The sequence below is a fragment of the Taudactylus pleione genome, unplaced genomic scaffold, assembly GCF_031769625.1.
Source record: "Taudactylus pleione unplaced genomic scaffold, aTauple2 ptg000013l, whole genome shotgun sequence".
Taxonomy (NCBI): domain Eukaryota; kingdom Metazoa; phylum Chordata; class Amphibia; order Anura; family Myobatrachidae; genus Taudactylus; species Taudactylus pleione.
In genome coordinates this window covers 3,300,518-3,312,500 of record NW_028284416.1, presented here as the reverse complement: position 1 = coordinate 3,312,500, position 11,983 = coordinate 3,300,518, and the positions used below count along the sequence as shown (strand labels likewise).

The 11,983-nt window shown below is 45.3% G+C and overlaps 1 protein-coding gene across 5 annotated transcripts in view; it reads left to right on the top strand.

The window, feature by feature from the left end:
• OTUD5 (OTU deubiquitinase 5) overlaps positions 1 to 11,983 on the top strand; it is a 43,830-nt gene that overhangs the window by 10,247 nt on the left and 21,600 nt on the right. For 4 of the 5 annotated variants that reach the window (XM_088470230.1, XM_088470216.1, XM_088470223.1 and 1 more), the window contains exon 2: positions 9,036 to 9,129. In XM_088470230.1, coding sequence (XP_088326356.1) covers positions 9,036 to 9,129 — 94 coding nt within the window. The remainder of the gene's footprint in view (positions 1 to 9,035; positions 9,130 to 11,983) is intronic. The other variant, XM_088470209.1, reaches the window with a different exon arrangement.

Below are 11,983 nucleotides of genomic sequence, written 5' to 3'. Positions count from 1 at the left end.
GTTTAAGTTTCGCCGGGTCCCGTTTTCACCTATTTTCAAATTGAATGCAGAGATAAGCGGGCACACGCGCAATACTTTTACGCCTAGAAAACACGCGATATAGGCGAAAAGTCCGGGAGGCGAAAAAGTATCGCGGCTCAGCTCAAATTGAATACGGCTCCTAGTGGGGCTGGAACGTCCTGCTGTTGCCGACCAGCTAATAGAGATGGGAAACGATCATTCAAGGGCCTCCACACCAATACCGTCCTCCTCTTCCCTACGTCATAGGGCCACAGATGGCTGCATGACCTGAAGCTTCTATCTCACCACTACCATGATGCGTAACAGCAGCACTGAAAGCAGAAACGCTGCTCACTGACATTACGTCTAGAACCTCACATTAACCTCCTTATCCCCCGTGTTTCTCTACACGCTCCTGTATGGTAGACAGACGACTATCTCCAGTCCTCTATTAGTGGCATCATTGTAGACAACAGGCATGCTGCAAGCGTCTCTCGTCTCAGTGCGCTAATGTTTCCTCTCACGCTGGCAGATGGTCCGTCTCGGGCACACAATGACACATTAGATTGAGTTGGATGAGGACCAGGGTTTTGGAAGGTACATTGTGGTAAATAGAAATCCTGATTCAGTACCGGCATTTCCTCAGTGGGACAGTCCCAGCCGCTAGTGAAGCAGATGAGCTGGGATAGAGAGACATCGCAGGCAGTCACTCCTGTGCTAGCAGCCGCAGGTGTACTGCAGAGAGTAACCAAGGCCTGACTGGCCGTGCTCTCCTGAGGATTATCAGCCTAAATATCTTCAATAAGGACTGTGGAAAGGATGCCCACACACTACCCAGTGTGGTTTCAGGGCTCCTGAATAAAACAGGGTCACTAGACCCTAGCGGCAGTAATGCTGAACACTACGCCAACCGTGCTATCCATAATATATGAACATTGGTGTGGCATCTGTGTTATCTGATGGATCACAGGACCACAAAGGTTAGAGACTCTCCACTGTCCTCTTTGAGATCTGCACGTTGTGCCCACAGTCATGATGCTACCCAAGTATCCTCCCTCCCGCCCACTCCGGTCTGCCAATGACTGTTACCTCTCTTCCACCCTGGTTACCTCATCTCATGCTCGTATCCAAGATTTTGCCCGTGCAGCCCCCCTACACTGGAATGAGCTCCCTCGCTCGATCAGGCTCTCCCCGACCTTGCAGAGCTTTAAACGTGCAATGAAAACCCACCTGTTCATCAAAGCATACCCTTCCCCCACATAACGTGTCACCAGGTCTCTGTCCCTTCCGCCTCTCTCTACCTCGCCTACTTCCTGCACTCAGGTCCCCCTCTACACGCTCATGCCTCATGTCATCTGTCTGTCTCCCCACTCCCATAGATTGTAAGCTCCTAGGAGCAGGGTCCTCCTCCCCACTGTCTCACAGCCTTCTTTTCTAGCACTTCTATGACAGCCTTCACCTTCCCAGCTGTACGGTGTATGGAGAATTGTGTTGCTAATTGTTACTTGTGTTGTGTTTATATTTTGGTTACTGTATTGTAATGTAATGTTCTGTGTACCCTTTACTGTATGTACGGCGCTGCGGACCACTTGTGGCGCCCTATAAATAAAATGTAGTAGTAATAATATCCAGTGGTCCTCCAGTTGTTCTGGAAGTTAGAGAATTGCTCTTTCTGACCACTAGGTGGAGCTCTCACACAGACAAGTGCAGAATAGAAACAGAATGCAGTAGCTGGGAAACCGATGATTGTTACATTTTTGGCCAATATATGGAAGTTATTCTGCTTTATCGAAGATTTTGTTTGATACAAACCCTAAGCTCTAATTTCTCAGTTTAATCCATAGCCACACATCCTGCAACTGCAGAGCCCAAAACAATACCAATAAGACATCTTCCGATTATTCAATGCTACGTTATTATCATCATAATCATCTTGCTGGATATAAGCAATTTCCCAGCATCTCGTGCGTGGTGGTTAGCAATTCCTGAGTAAAGCCGCATGTCCACTTGCCGATATAAATGGACGATTGAACGATTACGACATCGTTATTGTTTAATCGTGCAGGGGATATGTCGGCAACGACCAGCGATGCGCGCTCATCACTTTGTATGGTAGAGCCATGTATTGTACCACTAGGGGCGCTGTTACTGTGATAATGTCATCACTTTGTATGGTAGAGCCATGTATTGTACCACTAGGGGGCACTGTTACAGTGATAATGTTTCACTTTGTATGGTAGAGCCATGTGTTGTACCACTAGGGGCGCTGTCACTGTGATAATGTCATCACTTTGCATGGTAGAGCCATGTATTGTACCACTAGGGGCGCTGTTACTGTGGTAATGTCATCACTTTGTATGGTAGAGCCATTTATTGTACCACTAGGGGCGCTGTTACTGTGATAATGTCATCACTTTGTATGGTAGAGCCATGTGTTGTACCACTAGGGGCGCTGTTACTGTGGTAATGTCATCACTTTGTATGGTAGAGCCATGTATTGTACCACTAGGGGCGCTGTTACTGTGATAATGTCATCACTTTGTATGGTAGAGCCATGTCTTGTACCACTAGGAAGCACTGTGATAATGTCATCACTTTGTATGGTAGAGCCATGTCTTGTACCACTAGGGGGCACTGTTACTGTGATAATGTCATCACTTTGTATGGTAGAGCCATGTCTTGTACCACTAGGGGGCACTGTTGATACAAACCCTAAGCTCTAATTTCTCAGTTTAATCCATAGCCACACATCCTGCAACTGTAGAGCCCAAAAGAAGTTATCACCAAATGTAATTTTTTGCGACTGTAGTGACAATACCAATAAGACATCTTCCGATTATTCAATGCTCCGTTATTATCATCATAATCATCTTGCTGGATATAAGCAATTTCCCAGCATCTCGTGCGTGGTGGTTAGCAATTTCTGAGTAAAGCCGCATATCCACTTGCCGATATAAATGGACGATTGAACGATTACGACATCGTTATCGTTTAATCGTGCAGGGGATATGTCGGCAACGACCAGCGATGCGCGCTCATCACTTTGTATGGTAGAGCCATGTATTGTACCACTAGGGGCGCTGTTACTGTGATAATGTCATCACTTTGTATGGTAGAGCCATGTATTGTACCACTAGGGGGCACTGTTACAGTGATAATGTTTCACTTTGTATGGTAGAGCCATGTGTTGTACCACTAGGGGCGCTGTCACTGTGATAATGTCATCACTTTGCATGGTAGAGCCATGTATTGTACCACTAGGGGCGTTGTTACTGTGATAATGTCATCACTTTGTATGGTAGAGCCATGTCTTGTACCACTAGGGGGCACTGTGATAATGTCATCACTTTGTATGGTAGAGCCATGTCTTGTACCACTAGGGGGCACTGTTACTGTGATAATGTCATCACTTTGTATGGTAGAGCCATGTCTTGTACCACTAGGAAGCACTGTGATAATGTCATCACTTTGTATGGTAGAGCCATGTCTTGTACCACTAGGGGGCACTGTTACTGTGATAATGTCATCACTTTGTATGGTAGAGCCATGTGTTGTACCACTAGGGGCGCTGTTACTGTGGTAATGTCATCACTTTGTATGGTAGAGCCATGTATTGTACCACTAGGGGCGCTGTTACTGTGATAATGTCATCACTTTGTATGGTAGAGCCATGTCTTGTACCACTAGGGGGCACTGTTACTGTGATAATGTCATCACTTTGTATGGTAGAGCCATGTCTTGTACCACTAGGAAGCACTGTGATAATGTCATCACTTTGTATGGTAGAGCCATGTCTTGTACCACTAGGGGGCACTGTTACTGTGATAATGTCATCACTTTGTATGGTAGAGCCATGTCTTGTACCACTAGGGGGCACTGTTGATACAAACCCTAAGCTCTAATTTCTCAGTTTAATCCATAGCCACACATCCTGCAACTGTAGAGCCCAAAAGAAGTTATCACCAAATGTAATTTTTTGCGACTGTAGTGACAATACCAATAAGACATCTTCCGATTATTCAATGCTCCGTTATTATCATCATAATCATCTTGCTGGATATAAGCAATTTCCCAGCATCTCGTGCGTGGTGGTTAGCAATTTCTGAGTAAAGCCGCATATCCACTTGCCGATATAAATGGACGATTGAACGATTACGACATCGTTATCGTTTAATCGTGCAGGGGATATGTCGGCAACGACCAGCGATGCGCGCTCATCACTTTGTATGGTAGAGCCATGTATTGTACCACTAGGGGCGCTGTTACTGTGATAATGTCATCACTTTGTATGGTAGAGCCATGTATTGTACCACTAGGGGGCACTGTTACAGTGATAATGTTTCACTTTGTATGGTAGAGCCATGTGTTGTACCACTAGGGGCGCTGTCACTGTGATAATGTCATCACTTTGCATGGTAGAGCCATGTATTGTACCACTAGGGGCGTTGTTACTGTGATAATGTCATCACTTTGTATGGTAGAGCCATGTCTTGTACCACTAGGGGGCACTGTGATAATGTCATCACTTTGTATGGTAGAGCCATGTCTTGTACCACTAGGGGGCACTGTTACTGTGATAATGTCATCACTTTGTATGGTAGAGCCATGTCTTGTACCACTAGGAAGCACTGTGATAATGTCATCACTTTGTATGGTAGAGCCATGTCTTGTACCACTAGGGGGCACTGTTACTGTGATAATGTCATCACTTTGTATGGTAGAGCCATGTGTTGTACCACTAGGGGCGCTGTTACTGTGGTAATGTCATCACTTTGTATGGTAGAGCCATGTATTGTACCACTAGGGGCGCTGTTACTGTGATAATGTCATCACTTTGTATGGTAGAGCCATGTCTTGTACCACTAGGGGGCACTGTTACTGTGATAATGTCATCACTTTGTATGGTAGAGCCATGTCTTGTACCACTAGGAAGCACTGTGATAATGTCATCACTTTGTATGGTAGAGCCATGTCTTGTACCACTAGGGGGCACTGTTACTGTGATAATGTCATCACTTTGTATGGTAGAGCCATGTCTTGTACCACTAGGGGGCACTGTTGATACAAACCCTAAGCTCTAATTTCTCAGTTTAATCCATAGCCACACATCCTGCAACTGTAGAGCCCAAAAGAAGTTATCACCAAATGTAATTTTTTGCGACTGTAGTGACAATACCAATAAGACATCTTCCGATTATTCAATGCTCCGTTATTATCATCATAATCATCTTGCTGGATATAAGCAATTTCCCAGCATCTCGTGCGTGGTGGTTAGCAATTTCTGAGTAAAGCCGCATATCCACTTGCCGATATAAATGGACGATTGAACGATTACGACATCGTTATCGTTTAATCGTGCAGGGGATATGTCGGCAACGACCAGCGATGCGCGCTCATCACTTTGTATGGTAGAGCCATGTATTGTACCACTAGGGGCGCTGTTACTGTGATAATGTCATCACTTTGTATGGTAGAGCCATGTATTGTACCACTAGGGGGCACTGTTACAGTGATAATGTTTCACTTTGTATGGTAGAGCCATGTGTTGTACCACTAGGGGCGCTGTCACTGTGATAATGTCATCACTTTGCATGGTAGAGCCATGTATTGTACCACTAGGGGCGTTGTTACTGTGATAATGTCATCACTTTGTATGGTAGAGCCATGTCTTGTACCACTAGGGGGCACTGTGATAATGTCATCACTTTGTATGGTAGAGCCATGTCTTGTACCACTAGGGGGCACTGTTACTGTGATAATGTCATCACTTTGTATGGTAGAGCCATGTCTTGTACCACTAGGAAGCACTGTGATAATGTCATCACTTTGTATGGTAGAGCCATGTCTTGTACCACTAGGGGGCACTGTTACTGTGATAATGTCATCACTTTGTATGGTAGAGCCATGTATTGTACCACTAGGGGCGCTGTTACTGTGATAATGTCATCACTTTGTATGGTAGAGCCATGTCTTGTACCACTAGGGGGCATTGTTACTGTGATAATGTCATCACTTTGTATGGTAGAGCCATGTCTTGTACCACTAGGAAGCACTGTGATAATGTCATCACTTTGTATGGTAGAGCCATGTCTTGTACCACTAGGGGGCACTGTTACTGTGATAATGTCATCACTTTGTATGGTAGAGCCATGTCTTGTACCACTAGGGGGCACTGTTGATACAAACCCTAAGCTCTAATTTCTCAGTTTAATCCATAGCCACACATCCTGCAACTGTAGAGCCCAAAAGAAGTTATCACCAAATGTAATTTTTTGCGACTGTAGTGACAATACCAATAAGACATCTTCCGATTATTCAATGCTCCGTTATTATCATCATAATCATCTTGCTGGATATAAGCAATTTCCCAGCATCTCGTGCGTGGTGGTTAGCAATTTCTGAGTAAAGCCGCATATCCACTTGCCGATATAAATGGACGATTGAACGATTACGACATCGTTATCGTTTAATCGTGCAGGGGATATGTCGGCAACGACCAGCGATGCGCGCTCATCACTTTGTATGGTAGAGCCATGTATTGTACCACTAGGGGCGCTGTTACTGTGATAATGTCATCACTTTGTATGGTAGAGCCATGTATTGTACCACTAGGGGGCACTGTTACAGTGATAATGTTTCACTTTGTATGGTAGAGCCATGTGTTGTACCACTAGGGGCGCTGTCACTGTGATAATGTCATCACTTTGCATGGTAGAGCCATGTATTGTACCACTAGGGGCGTTGTTACTGTGATAATGTCATCACTTTGTATGGTAGAGCCATGTCTTGTACCACTAGGGGGCACTGTGATAATGTCATCACTTTGTATGGTAGAGCCATGTCTTGTACCACTAGGGGGCACTGTTACTGTGATAATGTCATCACTTTGTATGGTAGAGCCATGTCTTGTACCACTAGGAAGCACTGTGATAATGTCATCACTTTGTATGGTAGAGCCATGTCTTGTACCACTAGGGGGCACTGTTACTGTGATAATGTCATCACTTTGTATGGTAGAGCCATGTCTTGTACCACTAGGGGGCACTGTTGATACAAACCCTAAGCTCTAATTTCTCAGTTTAATCCATAGCCACACATCCTGCAACTGTAGAGCCCAAAAGAAGTTATCACCAAATGTAATTTTTTGCGACTGTAGTGACAATACCAATAAGACATCTTCCGATTATTCAATGCTCCGTTATTATCATCATAATCATCTTGCTGGATATAAGCAATTTCCCAGCATCTCGTGCGTGGTGGTTAGCAATTTCTGAGTAAAGCCGCATATCCACTTGCCGATATAAATGGACGATTGAACGATTACGACATCGTTATCGTTTAATCGTGCAGGGGATATGTCGGCAACGACCAGCGATGCGCGCTCATCACTTTGTATGGTAGAGCCATGTATTGTACCACTAGGGGCGCTGTTACTGTGATAATGTCATCACTTTGTATGGTAGAGCCATGTATTGTACCACTAGGGGGCACTGTTACAGTGATAATGTTTCACTTTGTATGGTAGAGCCATGTGTTGTACCACTAGGGGCGCTGTCACTGTGATAATGTCATCACTTTGCATGGTAGAGCCATGTATTGTACCACTAGGGGCGTTGTTACTGTGATAATGTCATCACTTTGTATGGTAGAGCCATGTCTTGTACCACTAGGGGGCACTGTGATAATGTCATCACTTTGTATGGTAGAGCCATGTATTGTACCACTAGGGGGCACTGTTACTGTGATAATGTCGTCACTTTGTATGGTAGAGCCATGTATTGTACCACTAGGGGCGCTGTTACTGTGATGATGTCATCACTTTGTATGGTAGAGCCATGTATTGTACCACTAGGGGGCGCTGTTACTGTGATAATGTCATCACTTTGTATGGTAGAGCCATGTATTGTACCACTAGGGGGCACTGTTACTGTGATAATATAATCACTTTGTATGGTAGAGCCATGTATTGTACCACTAGGGGGCACTGTTACTGTGATAATATAATCACTTTGTATGGTAGAGCCATGTATTGTACCACTAGGGGGCACTGTTACTGTGATAATATAATCACTTTGTATGGTAGAGCCATGTATTGTACCACTAGGGGGCACTGTTACTGTGATAATATAATCACTTTGTATGGTAGAGCCATGTATTGTACCACTAGGGGTGCTGTCACTGTGATAAAGTTTTTACAAGCATTATGTTGTCTTGAATTTGGTTTGTACACAGAATAATACCCATAACTTTTCCAAAAATGTGGTGTTAAAATTAATTGAGACAGAAGTGTGCATTTGTGTGGTTTATATCGGCAATCTAACCCTTGCTAGCTCGTCCTACGTGCTTGGCTTTCCTTCTGGAATAACGTAATCTCACAAGGAGTCAGACAAGATGCTCATCCACTGACCTCTAGGAAAAGGACTCAGAAATTAGATCCCGGCAGTAATTTGTTTAGGCACATAGATTACCTGATTCCTGGAGTTAGTACAGTCCTGGTGTAAAGGTGCCCACACACGGGACGACTCGCAAAAGATGCAATGTCGTCACCGATTTCCCTTGAACCTCACCGGCAGTCCCACACAGACGATATCTTGCTAAACTGTGCAATGTGACTAACGACCTATCCTGCGTCCTTAATGATTTCCAGTGCATCGTTAAGGAGATTGGCAGATCTCACCTGCAGTAGGTAAGATCTGAAGATATGACAAACGACCCGCGGGACCGCGCATTGGATCGTTATCGTTCCTGGAAGCTGAACGGTTTTAAATGATGTACCGTTCCGATGCATCGTAATCGTGCCTAAAATCGTCCAGTGTGGGGGCACCTTAATGGTAGGCATACCGCAATACTGCTGGTCAGTGAGAGAGTACAGGTCACAGCGAGGACTGGTAAGCAGGTTGTTACCACCGTAGCCTGGTGCCTTATTGCTGTAGGAAGCCTCACGTTGCTCAGCAGTATTTGGAACGACACTAGCCCCCATCTCAGGCAGGACGACTGGCTGACCTCTGTAATGCAGCATTGTCTCTTTCTTCCAGCAGGAGAACTGGTTTGAGAAGGCCCTTCAAGAGAAAAAGGGATTCATCATTAAACAGATGAAGGAAGATGGGGCCTGTCTGTTCAGAGCTGTCGGTGAGTGCAATAAATATATATAAATCCATAGAGACTCATTAGAATGTTACTGACTGCTATAATGATATTTAGCTGCACTCTCCGCCCTTTACAGAGACCCTCATCATTGTGCAGGTGTGAGTCACGGTGCAGGTGTGAGTCACGGTGCAGGTGTGAGTCACGGTGCAGGTGTGAGTCACGGTGCAGGTGTAAATCATTGTTTGTCTAATCTGAAATTCCGCTGCTGGGACTGAGGGTCAGCTCTCCTGGGAATATAGGTTGTTTGTTTGACAGGTCAGCAGACCGACATATCCACAGTTATTCTATTAAAGTAATGTTAATATGTACACTGGATGCTGGGACATGGGACTAGTCCTGTTCTGATTGACCTTCTATATACTGACCCTTGATTGTGGCTTGGACTGTACTCGGGCACCATCAAAGCTAACTATGCAATAAGCAAACTTGCTATACTACCTGCACTTCATGCTAAATAAACGTTTCCTTCTAACAATCAATATTGCTTAAATAACAAAGAGGAAATATATAAACTATTGTTATACCTTATCTTTAGCAAAGCAGCATAAAATGTCCTAGTCTGACCTTTCAATTCCAGTGCCCACGTATGATCCGGCTAGACGGGTGACGTGCGCGCATAGCCGTTAAGACTGGCTCATCAAAGCCATATATTAACCTTTTCCTTTCCCAGGCGAGAACGATCAGCTGCCAAGGCGGGATATTCATTTTAAATTGCTCTGATAGGCAACTTTTTTCATCTCTGTGATAAGCTGCAATAGAGAAACATCCTTCTCACTGCATTTTATTGAATAGACCACCCCCATGTACTTCCCATGGATATTTGTAACTGAATGTACTAAGATAAGACAGCGTCACTTCTCCGTTCCATCATAGACGAGGTGTTAAGGTGGGTACACACCTGACAGATATATCTGCAGATGATGGTCGTCCATACACGCTGAACGGCCATCGTCTGCTTGTGCCCTCGGGTCCCAGCGGCTGGGGGGCGAGACCTGGTGGTCGGGGCAGGGGAGTGTCCTGCCCCCCTCCTCGCAGCTGCCGCTGTGTGTGTACGGGCGGTCTGCAGACATATCTGTCCATGGGCTGTGCAGCACAGCCAATACGATATGTCGGTGAACGACGGCGTTCACCGACCTATCGCGGGTACACACTGGTCGACGTGCAGCAGATACATTGGCCGATCAATTGATCGGCCAATGTATCTGTCAGTGTGTACCCAGCATTATAGTTATCATGAAGGATGGTCTAGCGCCTGGACGGGTGGGCTTCATCATGGCTGTTATATGAGACATCCAAAGTGCAGGAGACATGTCTGCTATATTGATACATGTATGTCCTGGATTACGCGGGTGCATGCGTGATGTACGTATGGCAGCCTCTGTTGCGGATAGGTGACCGGTACGCTCGCTGTAATGTTGGCCATGGAAGCACTGGTACGGGTGTGTCTGTAAGATACGGGTGTCGGGCTCAGCCAGCCGGTCTCAGTGACTCTGCATGACTCTGCAGATATCGCTCGGCACAGTGACTCAGCAGCTGGGATCTAGGACCTGCCCTGGTGACTGAGTCCCTCATACAGGACTTACTCAGCTGTAACACGTCTGGGGACCATGGTCTCCCATCTGCTGGTAATTAGAGCACTGGTAAAGACTTCATTCCGTACAGAAGATAGTGATTATACACCTTCATTATCACTTGTAGTACAGGTCATTCTTTTTAAGGATTCTACTAATTTAGTTTTTTTAGATAGTAATCGGTGATAATCTAGTGACCGAAAGGTGTTTGGTTCAGAAGTTATCTGTAGACTAATTCATAGGATGTGTTGCTCAGCCAATCACAGCCAATACCCCAAAAATGATCTCGGATAGACGCTACGCGACCTGACACCCCAATTTATCTGCCTCATCCTTACTGGGGTGTCTAGCTCTAGCAGTGCCTCCCTTCCCCCGGTTTTCTGCTCCTCTCTCTTATGGCAGCCACTCAGGAGACTCCGCGGTGGCCTAGGAGGTGCCGTTAGCGATGACATCGGCTTAGGGTCTGTGCAGTATGGTGGGCAGGGGGCTTCCCGACCGTGGGGCTGTGCATAGTTCAAAGACAATTAGTATAGGTTCTTCTCGCTACTCGTTGCTGTAACGTCCCGCTGGCTGTGTCCCTGTGTGTGATAATACCTGGCTGCCACTCATCAAGAACTCTGGCTGGAGAGCGCCTCTAATCCCCCATGTGCAGACCTTGTGTATCCTTCTCATATATATATATAGATATATAGATATAGATATATATATACTCTTGGTGCAGGTATTATTTTCCTTTTGTTTATGGAACTGCATCTAAACAAAAACCTTGTTAAATGATTAATCTGTCTCCTTTATGTGATTAAAACAAATAAATAACGAATTGCTGTTTTGTAGGCAGCCTATTGTTTTTTCGTGTTCAATTACTTGATACAAAATAAAGTTCCCATCAGTTGGGAGGGGGTCACCCCCTGAGGGTGGGACAGTCCCCTATGTGACATTGTATGGTGTGGCCATTACACTGACGTGTTCTTGCTGATTAGGGGTTACCCAGGACACTTACATACCTGTTCCCCGTTTCCTGTTCTCTATCATCGTGTTCTGACCCTGGGGGAGGGGAGTTTTCCACCTGATACAATAATTCCCCCAGCGCTGACTCTGTATTTGCCCAGATACAAACAGGAAGCGAATCTGACATCACGGGTTTCATGTCACGTCTGTAATGTAAATGTTTGTCACACGTGGTGAGCATGAATGTTCTGTGATATTTTCCAATGTTTGCATGAAGTGTTACCCCCTAGGACCAGGGTCAGACACACAGGAGTCAA